Source organism: Ziziphus jujuba, chromosome 7 (genome assembly GCF_031755915.1).
Source record: "Ziziphus jujuba cultivar Dongzao chromosome 7, ASM3175591v1".
Lineage (NCBI taxonomy): Eukaryota > Viridiplantae > Streptophyta > Magnoliopsida > Rosales > Rhamnaceae > Ziziphus > Ziziphus jujuba.
The window spans coordinates 5326802-5342155 of NC_083385.1; the positions used below are offsets into that span (position 1 = coordinate 5326802).

At 32.4% G+C, this 15354-nt stretch overlaps 2 protein-coding genes and 1 long non-coding RNA gene across 5 annotated transcripts; 1 reads left to right on the forward strand and 2 right to left on the reverse strand.

Annotated features, from left to right (window-relative positions):
• Positions 1–3043: 3043 nt before the first annotated feature.
• LOC132804394 (UPF0481 protein At3g47200-like) lies at positions 3044–4462 on the reverse strand. The gene has a single exon (XM_060818693.1). The coding sequence runs from the start codon at positions 4460–4462 to the stop codon at positions 3044–3046; it is 1419 nt and encodes a 472-aa protein (XP_060674676.1).
• Positions 4463–8739: 4277 nt separating this feature from the next.
• Positions 8740–10844, forward strand: LOC132804443 (uncharacterized). Its single transcript, XR_009639584.1, has 3 exons — positions 8740–9095; positions 10439–10535; positions 10771–10844. It is a non-coding gene; the product is annotated as an uncharacterized LOC132804443 (long non-coding RNA).
• Positions 10845–12247: 1403 nt separating this feature from the next.
• Positions 12248–14594, reverse strand: LOC107425637 (UPF0481 protein At3g47200-like). Of its 3 annotated transcripts, XM_060819155.1 has the most exons (4): positions 14463–14594; positions 14191–14316; positions 13387–14059; positions 12260–13231 (listed from the first exon to the last, which is right to left on the reverse strand). In XM_060819155.1, the coding sequence occupies exons 2-4, from the start codon at positions 14209–14211 to the stop codon at positions 13188–13190; spliced, it is 738 nt and encodes a 245-aa protein (XP_060675138.1). In that variant the 5' UTR covers positions 14212–14316; positions 14463–14594; the 3' UTR covers positions 12260–13187. The 3 variants fall into 3 exon arrangements, with proteins under 3 accessions (XP_060675137.1, XP_060675138.1, XP_060675139.1); XM_060819154.1 differs by having other exon boundaries at positions 12248–13231; positions 13387–14316; XM_060819156.1 differs by lacking the exon at positions 14191–14316 and having other exon boundaries at positions 14463–14588.
• Between the last annotated feature and the right edge of the window lie 760 nt (positions 14595–15354).

Consider the following 15354-nt stretch of genomic DNA (forward strand, 5'->3'; position numbering starts at 1 on the left):
ACTTGTAAAAATATAAAAAAAATTACAAACAAATTAAAATAAGAAAATAATTAAAAAATTTAAAAAATTGGAGGACCGAAGCCAACATTGTTGGGACATAAAAGCGTTGGCTTTGGTCCCCTAAATTATTAATTTTTTTTTTTGGGTTATCTTTTCAGTTTTGTAATTTTCAATAGGTCTTCAATTTTTTTTTTATTAAGTTTGAATTTTATTATTTTGAATGATACTTGTAAAAATATAAAAAAAAAATTACAAAAGAAAATAACAAAAAACTTTAAAAATTAAAAAAATTTACAAAAGTGTTAAAGCTTCCATAACTCTACATCTTCAAACCTCTTCTTTCTAGTATTCAATTCAACCCACAAGACCACCATCTCAATTCTTGTTCTTTGAAACTCCACCACTCTAACTCCTCTATGATCGCGTGCTTGTCCTTCACAGCTCAATTGAAAATCTCCAAGTAGGAACTCCTCAACCTCATATCTAATAAGATCGGGGCCTCAAGACTCAAAAGAACACAACCAAACGAAACTCAATTATCAAGGTCATAGATGCCCTTTCTACTCTAGGCAGTGATACAGTCACCACCGGAACTTCACTCTCAGCTACCACGAAGAAAGGGCATCTCTTAATCTAGAGGAAAATGCCCACTTGTTTTGTACCTAAGCTAATGACGTTTTGCAGGTCATCAATGTCATTGTTTTTTTTTTTTTTTTTTTGGAGTTTTTTGTTCATACTTAAAAAAAAAAGGCTCAAAAAAAAAAAAAAACAATGGCTCCCAAATAATAATCTTTAACCCAAGTTCTAAATGGATTTTGGATTTGTCGAGGAGAAGGCCTGGACGGTGGAAGCAATAGAAGGATATCTGGGATTGGAATGGTGGAGATGGTAGATTTTATTTGAAAATTTTGAAATGGTGAGAGATGATGGATTTTACTTAGGAATTTGGAAATGGTAAAGTCTATATGAAACAGTAATGTGAGCGGGAAAGAAAATGATATTTTGAAGCGGGAAGGTTGAGGGAAATTTTTTTGAAATTGTAATTTTCTCACGTGTGACAAGGAAGTATCTAAACCGTTTATTAAATAAGTAGAAATCTAATGGCTAGTCATTTTTTCACGCTTTTGGACTGTACCATTTTGGTCAGGTCGATCTCTATATGTATATACACACACACACACACACACACTACAACTACTACATATTCGATACTGTGCAGGGATTTTTGTGACTTTAAGTCCTTTTCAATATTCTGTGTTTATCTTGTTTTTTTTTTTTTTTTTTTAAAAAAATCAGCACAAAATTGGAAGGATTCATTGCCTATATAATATAAATGTTTATCTATAATAGTTTTATGTAATATTGATGTGTATACATATTTTTTCTTTTTTTATTTTTATTTTTTGCTTTAATTATATATTCTTGATAATAATTGTTTTTATTATTGATATGGATTTTTTTTTTCGTTTAATTGTACTATTTAACAGATCTTATAAAAACAGATGATGGCCTTCATTTTATTTATTTTTGCCACAATAATATAAGAGAGTTTGGGGGAATTATTATTATATTAAATATCAGTTGGTACGAATCAAAATATGACACTACATCATAAAAAAAGATGGTCATATATATTTTCTCTCCAACGAAAAAAAGATGACCACATATGTTTTCATATTATATGTGAATTTGAGGGATCGCCTGATTTGCGCAAAGGACAGACACATACATGAGCAAACAAGACAGAAGGCATCTTTTTCTCTCTCTCTCTCTCTCTCTCTCTTTTTTGGGGATTATTTTTGGGTCAAAAGAGAGGAGGCAGCTCCTCTAAAGAAATTTCGTCAAGAATGAGATAGGGATCGCACTTCCTTGCTCTGCCGGCAACGTTACAATTGCTTTTTTTTTTTTGTTTTTTTTAATTGACAACCGGATATTATGGGTTGGCTATGGCCTATTTCCCATCATTTTTTTTCTATTTTAAAATTTGCCCTATAAAAGTTAATATTTACACTTTTTTATTGAATTTTTTCATTTATATTATATATATACATATATTTATATTTTAATGTGCAATAATTAGTAATGTTACATTTATCAAACTTATTTATTAAAATTTTAAATAAATAATAACATGATAATATATGTGTGGTTAATAAATTATTTATTTTTTACAATTATGGAAGGAACGTTGCCACGGCAACCCTTAGTGATGTCTACTTCAAGGATCTTTGGACAAGTGGTTCTTTAGTGTTGTTTTTTTTTTTTTTTTTTTTTGGGGGTAAATCCTTAGTATTGTTGCACAAGTAATTCTACATCTATTAATTTTGATAAACAATAAATTAGCATTATTGTTTATCTCCTCACTGATGTCCCCCAACTCCATCAAGCCACGGTCTACGGCATTGAGCTGAAGCATCTTAGCGGACCGCCCGAGGTATGCGCGCATACTAGGGGAGAAGGCTTTGAAGGGATGAGGTCCGAGTGCCCTTCATGCCCTCTTCTGAAAGACACTATGACCCATCATAACTGGGCTGGCTCCCATATTTCCTACCACCAACAACGACAACGCCTTCCTTGTCGTCTACCACCTCTTCCTCCACCATCTCATTCATTCTCAATTTCTCTGATCTCCTCCATTTGATCTGTGTTTGTCTTCAGTCCGATACTTTCTTACTTTGAGGCAGATCGAGAACAGAAACGGGCTTCTCTTTTGGGCCGTACACGGACAGTGGGTTTAAGGCGAATCAGTACATCAACTATATACACCACAATCTTTTTGGAGTTGTTAAAGTCAAGATCATTAAAAAAAAAAAGAGGATGGGGGCGGGGGAGAGAGAAATGTTAATTTAATTATTATCATTTTGTTAAAATTTCTTAATTGACAAATCATTCACATTTACTACTGGAACAAATGCAATTGTTTGTATTAAGAAACCGTATTTTATTCTCACAGAGATTTTATCTAGCTAACTATCATTTTCATTCATCAGGATTTTTCAAAAATCACATTTGGATATCCTTCGATGCTAAGTTTTTATTTCTATTAGAAGAACAAATCCTTGATGGTTGCAATGACTGAGACAATTGAGAATACAAGGACGAAAAACGCAACGACGGAGGAACTCCCAGTCCAAATATCCTTAAAGTAAACGCTTTTAAGGGTCGCTTTCGCAACGTTCCACGGATTGTTGTAGTGGTCATTAAGAGCTTCACAGAGGGTTCTATAGCAGAAAGATGTTTCTGCAATTTGGTCACAGATTTTGTTAAACAAATTGGCAACTGCATCATTGCTGCCTAGAAAGTTCTGAACGACATCCTTCTCAACCAGTAATTCCACATCTTCAGCAGTGTTGATAAGTTGATCCAGCAGCGAAATATAATTGCATATGTGAGCTTTACATGGATAAAGACACTGCTCCAAAGCCATAACGTTTCTCATAAGGCATTCTGTGTCGTCTTCTACCTTGAGTTTAGGGACCTTCAGTTTCAAATACTTCCAACCTATACAGAAACAGTTGTATGTAACCTTTGTTCTGTGTATGTCAGCTAAGTAATGGTCTTCACTCGGCACAAAGTTCACCCCTGCTCTATCCAGTTGTTTTGCAGTGTATAGACATTTGGTTTTGACATGTGGACCTCGAGGATACCCACTATCTGGACACATGAATTGTCTGACCAAATCAGTGAAATGTTTGATTTCGTTCAACTGTTGCAATTCCACTTCTCCTGGCTTCTTTATTGTAGCTTTTCCATTCCTGTAATAATCAATGGAGATTTCACATGTAATCCTAATAAAGAAATCATGGGATTCACTTTCCTTCCAATGTTTTGATAGATAAGGAGGGATATTCATATTCCCTTGATTTTCTGGCTGTTTTTTGAGGATGAAGTCAAATAATTCTGTGAAAATAAAATAAGGGAGCTGATTTTCGAGCATTATCAAGTCCAGCTCTATAGCTTTCCTTAGCCATGGAGTTCTCAATATGTAGTCCTGTATATCCTTCTTCATTTCCTCAGGCTTGTCATTATTATCAAGTACATGTTCGTAGTTTCTCAAAAATAGCTCAAAGATGAAGCAGACATCTCGTAGAATAACCCGGAAGAACATGTCCCGATTATTCCTAAGCTCAAAGCTCCCTGCATAGCTACACCAGATTCGTTCTCGGCGATCCCCTTCTTCGATGAAGTCTCTGATGTCATTTTCCCTAATATGTTTACTGAAGTCCCGTTTCCAGAATTGATCATGATATTTGGTTTTGTGCTGTTCCATGGCATTCAGTTTCGGTTCGTCGTAATGAAAAGGGCCTATGGAAATTAGCTGGGGAGTGTGAGCTGCTTCATGTACCTGACGGAGCTTCCTGGAAACTCTGTGGATCCAACATGTAGAGTTCAGGTCAGGTTCCAAGTCCTCTGGAATGTCTATTATGATTGCCTCATCGGGGCAAGCCTTCTTTTCTCCCATTTATAAAAGGCTTTCGAAGATCCTTAATTTCCCTTGATACCTATAGAAAATAAAGCAGATTACAATAAATCATCAGACAAATGCAAACTTGTTCTAAAAGAACAGAACACCGCTCTGTTTAATTTCTAGAAAGAATAACAGATAATTGAATCATGCATAGTCATACAATTGACTTTGATTTCCTTCTACTAAATGTATATATATATATATATATATATATATATATATATATATATATATATATATATCCCATTATCAATTCTGATTTTATATCCAATCATAACCCCTTTGATTCAGTCTGAGGCTATTCATTAACTAATAAGTTTTGTATTGCATTGCAACTTAATCGACCATATATGTTAACAAGGAAATAGTAAAATAATGAACCATATAATGTTTACCGCTAAAAAGTGCATGCTATCTTCACTTGTAAAGAATTTGAGGGAATGGAGACCATGAAGAAAATTTAACAATGTGAAGAACCAGAGAAATATTATTAATTAGTAGAAAAGAGAAATGGCTTTATAAACATCGTAGGTGTCCTTCTCATCTCTCCCTACATAATTAAGGCCTCCTTCTATGATTCTATCTCTCCCTTCATATAAATGAGGACTCATACCTGATTACAAATCAAAAATAGAAAGATAAAGAATCAAAGCATATTTCAATAACAACAGGTGATAGGACTAACCACTGGTTTATAATATCTCAGCCGACTTTAGGTGCTGCAAATGACCGTGAAGATCTAGTAAGAATCAGAAGTTGGGACTTGGGAGAAGGGCGCTAGAGGCAGAGGGATACGGTCTGTGTAACTCCTCATTTTTTGAAAAAAAAAATTAATAAATAAAAATTGGGGAATGGGGATATTTGTGTACATCCCCTTTAAAATCATAATTTATAACAAGAGTCGAGTCAAGTCAACCGTTCCCAATTGATCTAAGCCAGTAGATTACCATGTTTCCGAGTTTTCTACTTCCTATTTTCTTTAATTTAGAGGCAAAAAGACCAAATATTTTGTTGCATATGCCATCCACCAACTCAATCACTATTTTTATATTCATGAAGGAGGCCAAAAAACAACAACAAATTAATGCAATTGTAAGGAATTTATTACATTTTTTCTTTAAGATTCATTTCCTTGCAATATTATCTGTGAACTTGCAGTACTATATCCATATATAAATATATATATATATATATATATATATATAGTTTTTCTCTTATTTAGATCTCCATTGATTTATCCGGTTTAATGTGCTTTTATAAGCCTATTGTCCAGCTTTTATATGCTAATAGACGGCTATTAAGGCATCTGCTAGACTTCTAAATAAGAAAATTTAGGTATATATATTCTAAGTTTTACTAAAAAACGCTTAGATCCAATTATATTGTGTGCACAACCTATCTCAATCAGTCTATTATTATTAAGAAATTGGTAATGCATATGTTATGGTAAGGATTTGGTGCGCGTCTTATATAACAATGCCTTATATATAAAACAAAATAGTATAAGAAAAACTAAAATGTACAAGTTCTAAGTTTTTGTCTTCTAAAAGAATGCAAGAAATGGCTTTTTGAGTTATTTCATCTTTGTGACTAAAAAAATCTTAAACTTAAACGCAAGTTTAAGAAGGGTGAAATGCTAACATGATCACACATGATCGGTAACAGCATCAGAACCAAATATGAATTGGCAATTAAGTCAAAGTCTTTCTTTAGTCGAAAAAATAAAAGTCATAATTCTCTAGTAATCTATATATATATATATATATTTGCTGAATGGACTGATGGTATATTAATATATACATGAGAGGTATATTACATAAACAGATGTATAAATTAGAAAAAAAAAAGAAAAAAAAGAAAAAAGAAAAAAAGAGAGAAGCCTGAATATGATCTAGATTAATATTGGCAAAATATTAGATGATAAGCACCAAATATGTAATTGGCAACTAAGTCAAAGTCTTTCTTTAGTCGAAAAATATATGTCACAATCCTCTTCTCTAGTTTTCTACTGGGCTAGTGGTATGTATATAATATATGCTGAATGGACTGATGGTATACTAATATGTTCATGGGAGGTATATTCCATGAAAAGATGTTAAAAAGTAGCGTGAATGATTATCTGGATTAACACTGGTAAAATATGAGGAGAGATTGTTCGGTCAACACGGATTTAGGGATAAGGTAATCGTTTTTTAATTTTAATTTTTTAATGATTGGTCTTTTGTCGTCATTTTATAATCATTAATTACTCCTGCGGCATATCATACCATGTTTTTTTAGAGATCTACAAGATACTACCAACTTTACAGTCAAAATCAAATACCGATTCAATAATAGTTATTAAAATATTTATTAAATAATATATTAATATTTAATAAATGCATTTATTTATTTATATTTAAATTATATAATATATTAATAAATAATATTTTAATATTTATTATTCATAACATTACATATAATATTAAATATGGATACAGGATTGAAATTTAGAAACATTATTATATATATAATGATTGTGCTAATAGGGCTGTAAATAAAGTTCAAATAACTCGTGAGCAGCTTAGTTCAATTTTAGTTTATTTAAACTTAATTCGCAAAGAAAACGAATCAATTTTAAAGAAAAAGTAAAATCCGTGAGTCAATCTTAAATAATAAATAAAGTTTGTGATTAGTTTGAATTATTTATATAAAAATTATATGATGAATTTAAACATATTCAATATTTGTAATACATAAACAATATTTTTTATATTTTCAATTTATAAATTTTTAAAAATTAAACTAATTTTATGATAAAATTAATAGGATAAAAGAATTCATTATTTATTATGTATTTATATTTTAAAAAATAAATATTCAAGCTTTTTGGTTTTTATATTATACCAAATTGAGTTGAATTAAAGTTCAGTTTTGTATGAGTGAGTCGAGTCGAGTGAAATTGAATTTTTCATAAATCAATAGAGTTGAACTTATCAAATTATTTCAAAATTTTATGAGTTTATACATTTTTAAAATTATATGAACCAAATTTAAAATATTAATACTCAGCTCATTTACATGCCATTTCTTACTACTAAACCTTTTTTTTTTTTTTTGGATGATCCAGTACTAAATTGATTTCAAGATATATAAACAAAAGGGTTGAAGTTCAACTATATACAGCGTGACAAGCATGGTATATTTTATTAAATCTGGAAGGTTTACATGTGGAAATAATGTTCCAGATGAGTACTGTCAAATTTAATTTTTTTTTTTTATGTTTATTTGTCACATTTAATTTTTGTCGGCTACATTAATTTTTGTGCACGTAGATGATTCATTTTGGTGATTGGCTCCAGCTTTACGCGGTAAAGGCTAGTTGAGAGTAGTTTATTATAAATAGACGACTTGAGACCAATCTCTTGTCGGCCAATTTTCAATTCATATAAGGTAGAGACAGTTGACATTTGAATTCATTCCGATAATTTAGCAAATTTAATCTCCAGGAGCTTTGCTTACTTATTCTCTCTAATTACCAATCCATCAGTTCACCGATTAATCTCTCTTCTCCTTTACTCTACTAACTTTTATCTTCTTAATTTTCTACCTACAAAAAAAAAAAAAAAAAAAAATCTATTATCTTCTTAATTGTACAAAAACCAAACTTTGGTCTTGGAGCTATGCTGACGATTTTCTCTGCCTCCTCTCTTGCCCTCAAACGCTCCATTCCTAGTATGCCTCTCTTCTTTGTCTATTTATGCATGATACAGTTTAATTATTATTATTATTTTATTTTTTTGTAAAAAAAAGAGGGGGTGATTTTACAGTGGTTCGTGTTTTTCCCGAATATAGATTATTATTTTTATTTCTAAATTTTTTCGTACAACATAAAAATAAAAACCAACGCCTTTTTTTCCCCCCTTCTCTTCTCCCACAAAATAGCTTACAAACACCAAATGTAGCCTAAGATTTCTGGCGGTCTATAGGTATTCTGGCTCTCAACAAAGCTGCTTTTCCAGGTGCAGCATTTCCCAGGCAGATAGGGACTAACTATGGGCAACAGAAGCAAAAGCAAACACTCAGTTATTCTTTTAAACCCCTCCAGCACCATAATAGGTAACATTTTGATGAGGGCGCAACCAGATTTATTTTTCCCCGTAGTTTAATTTCCTAAAATGTTCTTGATGATCTGGTTGACTAAGTAATATTTTATGAGGCGTGGCAAGGTGCAAAACATACATACTTCGACGCACACTATTACAGTCTACGTGAAAGACAAAAAGATATTAGTTGAATTTCCAACATTTCATAGAGACGGTCGGTGCAATTTTCTTGTTGTATTATTAGTATCAATGATTTAGAGTGCGGATTTGCCACCCCGATATCAAAATATATATATGTATACTTTGATGATAACTAATTAGTGACAAATTAATTACTGTCATAGATCATATATTATTTGCCCCTTCGGTAAATTTTCATTTTTTAATTTGATTTCTGAAATTAATACCCAGGTACTCAAACTCGTGTAGTTACACATGGCAAATACAAGAAGCTTGATAGTGGTATATACTACAAGGATATTTGTACCGGTACTGGTCCACACCCAAAGAACGATAAAGGGGATGCTTTTACTTCATTTTATGTAGGTGGATTATGATTAATTGTTTCCTTCTCTATAATTGTGTGTGTGTGTGTGGGGGGGGGGGGGGGGCGGGGTGTGGGGGTGGGGGGTGAAGGGAAAAAGAAACAAGAATGTTCTAGAGTTTAAAAGATTTAAAAAAAGACAAAAAATAATAATAATAAATCAATAAAAACTCAAAAAATTAAACTAAAGAGTAGTAGATGTTTCCATCATTCATCAGGAAAGCAGTTTGATTCGTGATTTATACAGTTTTGTTAATGTAGGAACACTTTCGTATGTTTTATTAGATTCAAAAGTACGTTTGCATAACTTGGAATATACAAATATGCAAAACTGCTATTATGAGCACTGTCGACCCTGTTATTCAGTGGGTATCACCTAACCATATTCGCATATAACTTAAAAACATCACCTAGTTATATGCGGATGACACCCACTTAATAATGGATGACTATGTCTACAATAGAAAATTTATACAAATATTGGTAAATAAGTAATGCTAGAGGTAATAAAAAGTCTACCAGATTGTTTATCAAATATACATGTGCCATTGTTTTATTAGTTAAAATATTAATATAATCTAATTATTAATAAAAAGTAAATAATTTAATTGATAAATGTAACTAAATATAAGTTAATCAAACAATAATATATGTACCCATGATAAATATTTTGTTTGACTTTTAAGTATTTCTAATTATTCATGATATATTATATACATAAAATTTTTCAAAAAGAAATTGAAAATTAATGAAAATTAAGTAAAACATATATGGTCATTGTCATTGTGGCTATAGTAGTATTTTTTGCAAATGTTGTTTTACTTTGTAAGGGTTTTTCCTTCCTAGATGAGGATTTCTATCTTTATTTTCCTTATTTATTTATGTGTGATAAAATCACATATCATCTTTGAAAACAGTTGTTTTTATTTTTCACTTTGTTTATTTTAATTATTTATTAATATCTTCAAATGAAGTGGCATTATATTATTACTATATAGAGATGAAGAAGGAAAAAGAGAGAAAGAAGATGAATTATCTATCTATATAGTAGTTCAATCTTTATAAAAGAGGAGTACTAGTGTGATTGATTAAACTTATAAAATTAAGTATCTTTATATATTTAGGTATCTAAATCTTTACTAAAATACAAAACATACACTTACTCTTTAGAAGAAAAAATTATCGTGTGCTTCTCCTACAACCACTCTAATTAAATGTTTTATTTCAATGTAAAAAGCGGTTCCTTTTTTCTTTTTTTGTTTTTTCACTCTCTCTTGAGAATGTTTTAGAGATGTGATATTCTCCTTGATTGCTGCAACTCTAATTTAAGTTCATTTGCAGGCTGGAATAGAATATGTCATCTATGATGAGTCGGGCAATCGTTTAGAATATGGGAATCGAGTCCAAATCAAAATGGGAAAGAAGGAATTTGGTCCAGGTGAAAAAAAAAAAATTAATACCTAGTAGCTTTTTATTTTTATATCATTACTAATTAATTTAATGTTTTTCACTATAGGTTAGTTTTTTAGTATCTTTTTAGCCCTATTCTCTGTACAACTAACAACATTTGTTGTCTTTTACCCAAAAAAAAAAAAAAAAAAGGCACGCCAAGCAATTAAATAAACAAATAAAAGTTAAAAAGAAGCAATTTAAAAAGTACAAAACTTGTGCAGGATTAGACAAAGCCATTCAACACATGAGATTAGGAGGAAGAAGAATGATAGTTATTCCCGCGACTCTGGCTAAGGTCAGTTTCTCAATTGCCGATTGAAAATAGACGTTTAATTAATACGGGGTTGACACTTGATACATTCCATTCAATTTCTAAGTTTTCTTTATATATAATATATTTCTCAAAAAAACAAAGAAAAAAAAGAGTACATATTCAATTTCCAATTTAAATTGATAATGCCTGATCTAATAGATGTGATACGTATCATCTCTTCTTGTACATTTCAGCCAAAAAAAAATCATCTTTTCTTGTACAGAATGCAGGGGAAAAGGAGTACAGAGTTTATGATGTGACACTTCGCAGTATTCGTATTAAGTTATTATTAAAGGATAAAATTTTGTACACGTAGGGTAGGGAGAATGAGATTTTTTGAAGCCCCCAGTGGAAATCAGAAGCAAGAACCCAAAAATGAAGAAATAAAATCTTCTACTGTGTAATCCTAATTAGCCAAAAAAAAAAAAAATCCTAATTAGTTGTTTCCTAAAAATCTTCCTTCTTTAAATGAATCAGTAGACATTTTTTTTTTCTGATAAATATATTTTATCGTAAGATTTTATAATTATGAAACCGAGTACAACTTGATTGTGCTTGCATAGTTATTAATGATTGAAAATGCAGTTGGATAAATTTCAAAATTTTAAATTGACAATTGTTAGTTAATTAGAAGATATCTACTTGATGCTTCCAATGGCTGAAACTAACTCTGCAAAAAAGTACAAAATGTGAGACAATACTAGAACTACTTGTCCAGAGATCCTTAATGTAGACACTATTAAGGTTGCCTTGGTCACGTTCCCAAAATTGTCATAGTGCTTATTAAGCTCTTGGCAATTCCACCATAGCGGAAACTTATTTCCACAATCTGTCGCAAAGCTCGTAAATCAAATCGGCCACTGCATCGTTGCTTCCAAGCATTATGAAGCACATATTTCTCAACCAGCAACTTCAGCTGTGTAGATTAGTTGATCCAAAAATGAAATGTAATTTCAGGTATAAGTCTCAAATGGACAAACACATTTTCCAAAGCCATAATGTTTCTCATAACGCATTTCTATGCCGTTTTCCACCTTGAATTCAGGGACTTCAAGTTTCAAAGATTTGGGCATTTTTGGAATTTTAATATTTTGTGGGGGTGTATGTGGTTGATTTTATCATGTGTGTATATAGAGGCCTCCCGGAAAATTCAGCAGCCCAAGGCCAGTTCAACAATATTGGGTGGGCGTCGAGCTCCACTTTGGGATGGGTTGTGGACAAAACAGTTTTATTTGTTTATTTTAATGGGGATGGAAATCTAAAGTAATGTTACTCTTTTGGGGTTAATATCTTCAGAAACGCCAAGTAAACCTTTCAAATAACTAAAAGGAACATCTCATTCTCATTCTCATTCATCCAGTAATAAGATTTTATTTTATTTTATTTATTATTATTATTATTATTATTTTTTTACCATGTGGTCATATCTTTAATGCTTACAATGACAGAAACAACTGAGAATAAAAGCACAAAAAACGCAACTATACTAGAACTGCTAGTCCAAAGATCCTCGAAGTAAACCCGCTTAAGGATTTCTTGGTGACGTTCCAAAAATTGTCATGGTGCTTGTTAAGTTGTTTGCAGATTGTTCCATAGCACAAACCCGATTCCACAATTTGGTCGCAAAGTTTGTTAACCAAATCTGTCACTGCATCGTTGCTGCCAAGCAAATTGTCAACAATTCTCTTCTCCACCAGCAATTCCACATCTTCAGCAGTGTTAATGAGATGATCCAGCAGCGAAATGTGATCGCAGATATAAGACTGAAATGGATAAACACACTGCTCCAAAGCCATGACATTTCTCATAAGGCACTCTGTATTATCTTCTATCTTGAACTCAAGGACAACCAATTCCAAAGATTTCCAAGGAAAAAAATTGTACTTGAACTTTTTAACCACTATGTTAGTTAAATATTGATTTTTACAGGGCACAAAGCTCACGCCTGCTCTATCCAGTTGCTTAGCACTGTAAAAACAGGTGGTATAATGAACAGATGGGTCTTCCACGCCATTATAATTGACATATATATTTGTTTGAGAATAACAAGAAGAACAGGGTGGTTGATTTGGTTGAGCAGGTTGAGACAGCAGAACCATCAGATCAGTTGGACACAGAAACTTTCTGACCATATCAGTGAAATGTTTGATATTCTTGAAGAAATTAGTTTCGGTGCCCCAGATCGTATCGTCAGCGATGAATTGTGGTCTAGTTTCCGCTATGCTTAGCAAACCACCTGCATTGAAGCATTGCTGAAAGTGATAAACTTTTTCCAGCGTTTCCTCGCAGAAAGCTCTTCCAATGCAGTAATAATTACTGACAAATTCAATGGCAAAATGTGGAAAGGAATAGTGGGATTTTCTTTCCATCTGATCAATGCGGAAGAAACAGGATATATGGCATCTTAATTAGATACTAACTGAAGAAAATAAAAATAAAAATGAACACCAGAATTTTTAAACCAAATAAAATAAATAATTGAGTGTGAGGCCATTAAGTGCCCTGGATTCTATTGAGTTCTAACCTGATCCTGCCAGTGCCCCTGGGTGACCATGTTTTGATAGATAAAAAGTAAAATCCATATCCATTTGATTATCTGGCTCTGTTTGCAGGACGAAGTCAAACAGTTCTGTGAAAATAAAAAAGGGAAGCTGATTTTCCAGTAATATTAAGTCCAACTCTATAACATTCCTCAGCCACGGTGTTGTCAATATATAATCCTTCACTTCATCAGGCTTCTTATTTCCAAGCTGATTTTCAAAGTCCCTCAAAAACAGCTCAAAGATGAACACGGCATCTCGTAGAATCACGCTGAAGAACAGGTCTGGATTGTTCCTGAGCTCAAATGTTCCTGCATAACTATCCCAGATGCGTTGTCGGCGATCTTCTTGTCTCATGAAATCTTCAATATCATTCTCTCCAATGTGTTTGGAGAAATCCCTTTTCCAAAATTCCTGCTGATACTTGGTTTTATGATGTTCCTTGGCCTTCAAGTTTGGTTTAGCATGGTGAAAAGGCCCAGTGGAAACCAGCTGAGGAGTGTAAGCTGCTTCATTCACCTGGCGTAGCTTCCTGGGAACCTTGTGGATCCAACATGTTGTATTCAGGTCAGGTTCTAATTCCACTGGAAAGTCGATTATGACTGACTCATCAAGGCAGGCCTCCTTTTCGCCCATGTTACTATATTGATCCCCTCCCTTATTAGGACATAGAGAAAAAAAAAAAAAACACCAAATTAATCTGTTCAGGAAAATGAGAGATCGGTTTTCAAAATATATGACTTTCTGAGTCTCTAGCTTAACTTTTTCTGTTCAGTTAGTTTTCTTACCAATTGCAAGGATCCAATCATAATTACTTGTTTAATATTACATGCTGCAATCTCCTCTTTGTGCTAAAGTAGTGCGTTATTCTCATCTCTCTGTATATTGCAAGGCTCCTCTTTCTCCATATTTTTCTTTTAGTACCACATTAAAGTGTTAGAATTAATTAATAACATGAAATCAAAATCAAAGTACTTGAAAGTCATGCACACAATTCCAATGAAATAGGACCAAAAATAGAAAGGAAATCAAATCAGGAAAGACAAGTGTTTCGACTGACCGATATTGTTGGATAAATCTGGTAAGTCCTTGCAACCACTGTGAGATGAGGGAAGTGGTTGGTAGAGCCTTATATCGGAACTCCAAAAGGATAAGGGTCAGACCAATAATTCATACTAGTGCCAGCTATTCCACCACCCATTAATTAATAGCATATGAATAATGACCTAGAATTATTAATATCATTTTGGCACTATATGGCCCTTATTGATACTCGGGGAGTAGTAGAAATTTTTGCCAAGCGTATCAATGTTATTATTTATTGATAGGACCAAAAAAAAAGAAAAATGTTACTTCATTTATCCTACTCCGTTTGGTTCACGAGAAAAAGAAAATGCAGTGAATAAATTTCAAAATTTTAAATTGGCAATTTTAGTTAATTAGAAGACATATCCTTGATACTTGCAATGACTGAAACAACTGAGAACAAAAGTACAAAAAGTGCAACAATAGTAGAACTACTTGTCCAAAGATCCTTGAAGTAAACGCTCTTAAGAGTTGCCTTGGTAACATTCCAAAAATTATCATAATGCTCATTAAGCACTTGCCATATACCACCATAGCAGAAACTTGTTTCGACAATCTGGTCGCAAAGCTTGTTAATCAAATCTGCTACTGCATCGTTGCTACCAAGCAAGTTATGAACCACTTTCTTCTCAACCAGCAATTCTACATCTTCCGCTGTGTTGATTAGTTGATCCAAAAAAGAAACATAATTGCAGATATAAGTCTCGAATGGATAAACACACTGCTCCAACGCCATAATGTTTCTCATGACGCATTCAGTATCGTCTTCTACCTTGAATTCGGGGACTTCCAGTTTCAAAGATTTCCAAGGCATACACTTATGTGTACTCTGTTCTATCTTTATGTCGGCTAAGCGTTGATCCTTA

Excerpts from the sequence above, each read along its gene's own strand:
- LOC107425637 (XM_060819154.1), bottom strand. The coding sequence starts at position 13,416 with ATGGTCACCCAGGGGCACTGGCAGGATCAG. Across the intron at positions 13,232-13,386 it reads AGGGGCACTGGCAGGATCAG|ATGGAAAGAAAATCCCACTA; the intron begins GTTAGAACTCAA and ends CGCATTGATCAG.
- LOC132804394 (XM_060818693.1), bottom strand. The coding sequence starts at position 4,462 with ATGGGAGAAAAGAAGGCTTGCCCCGATGAGGCAATCATAATAGACATT.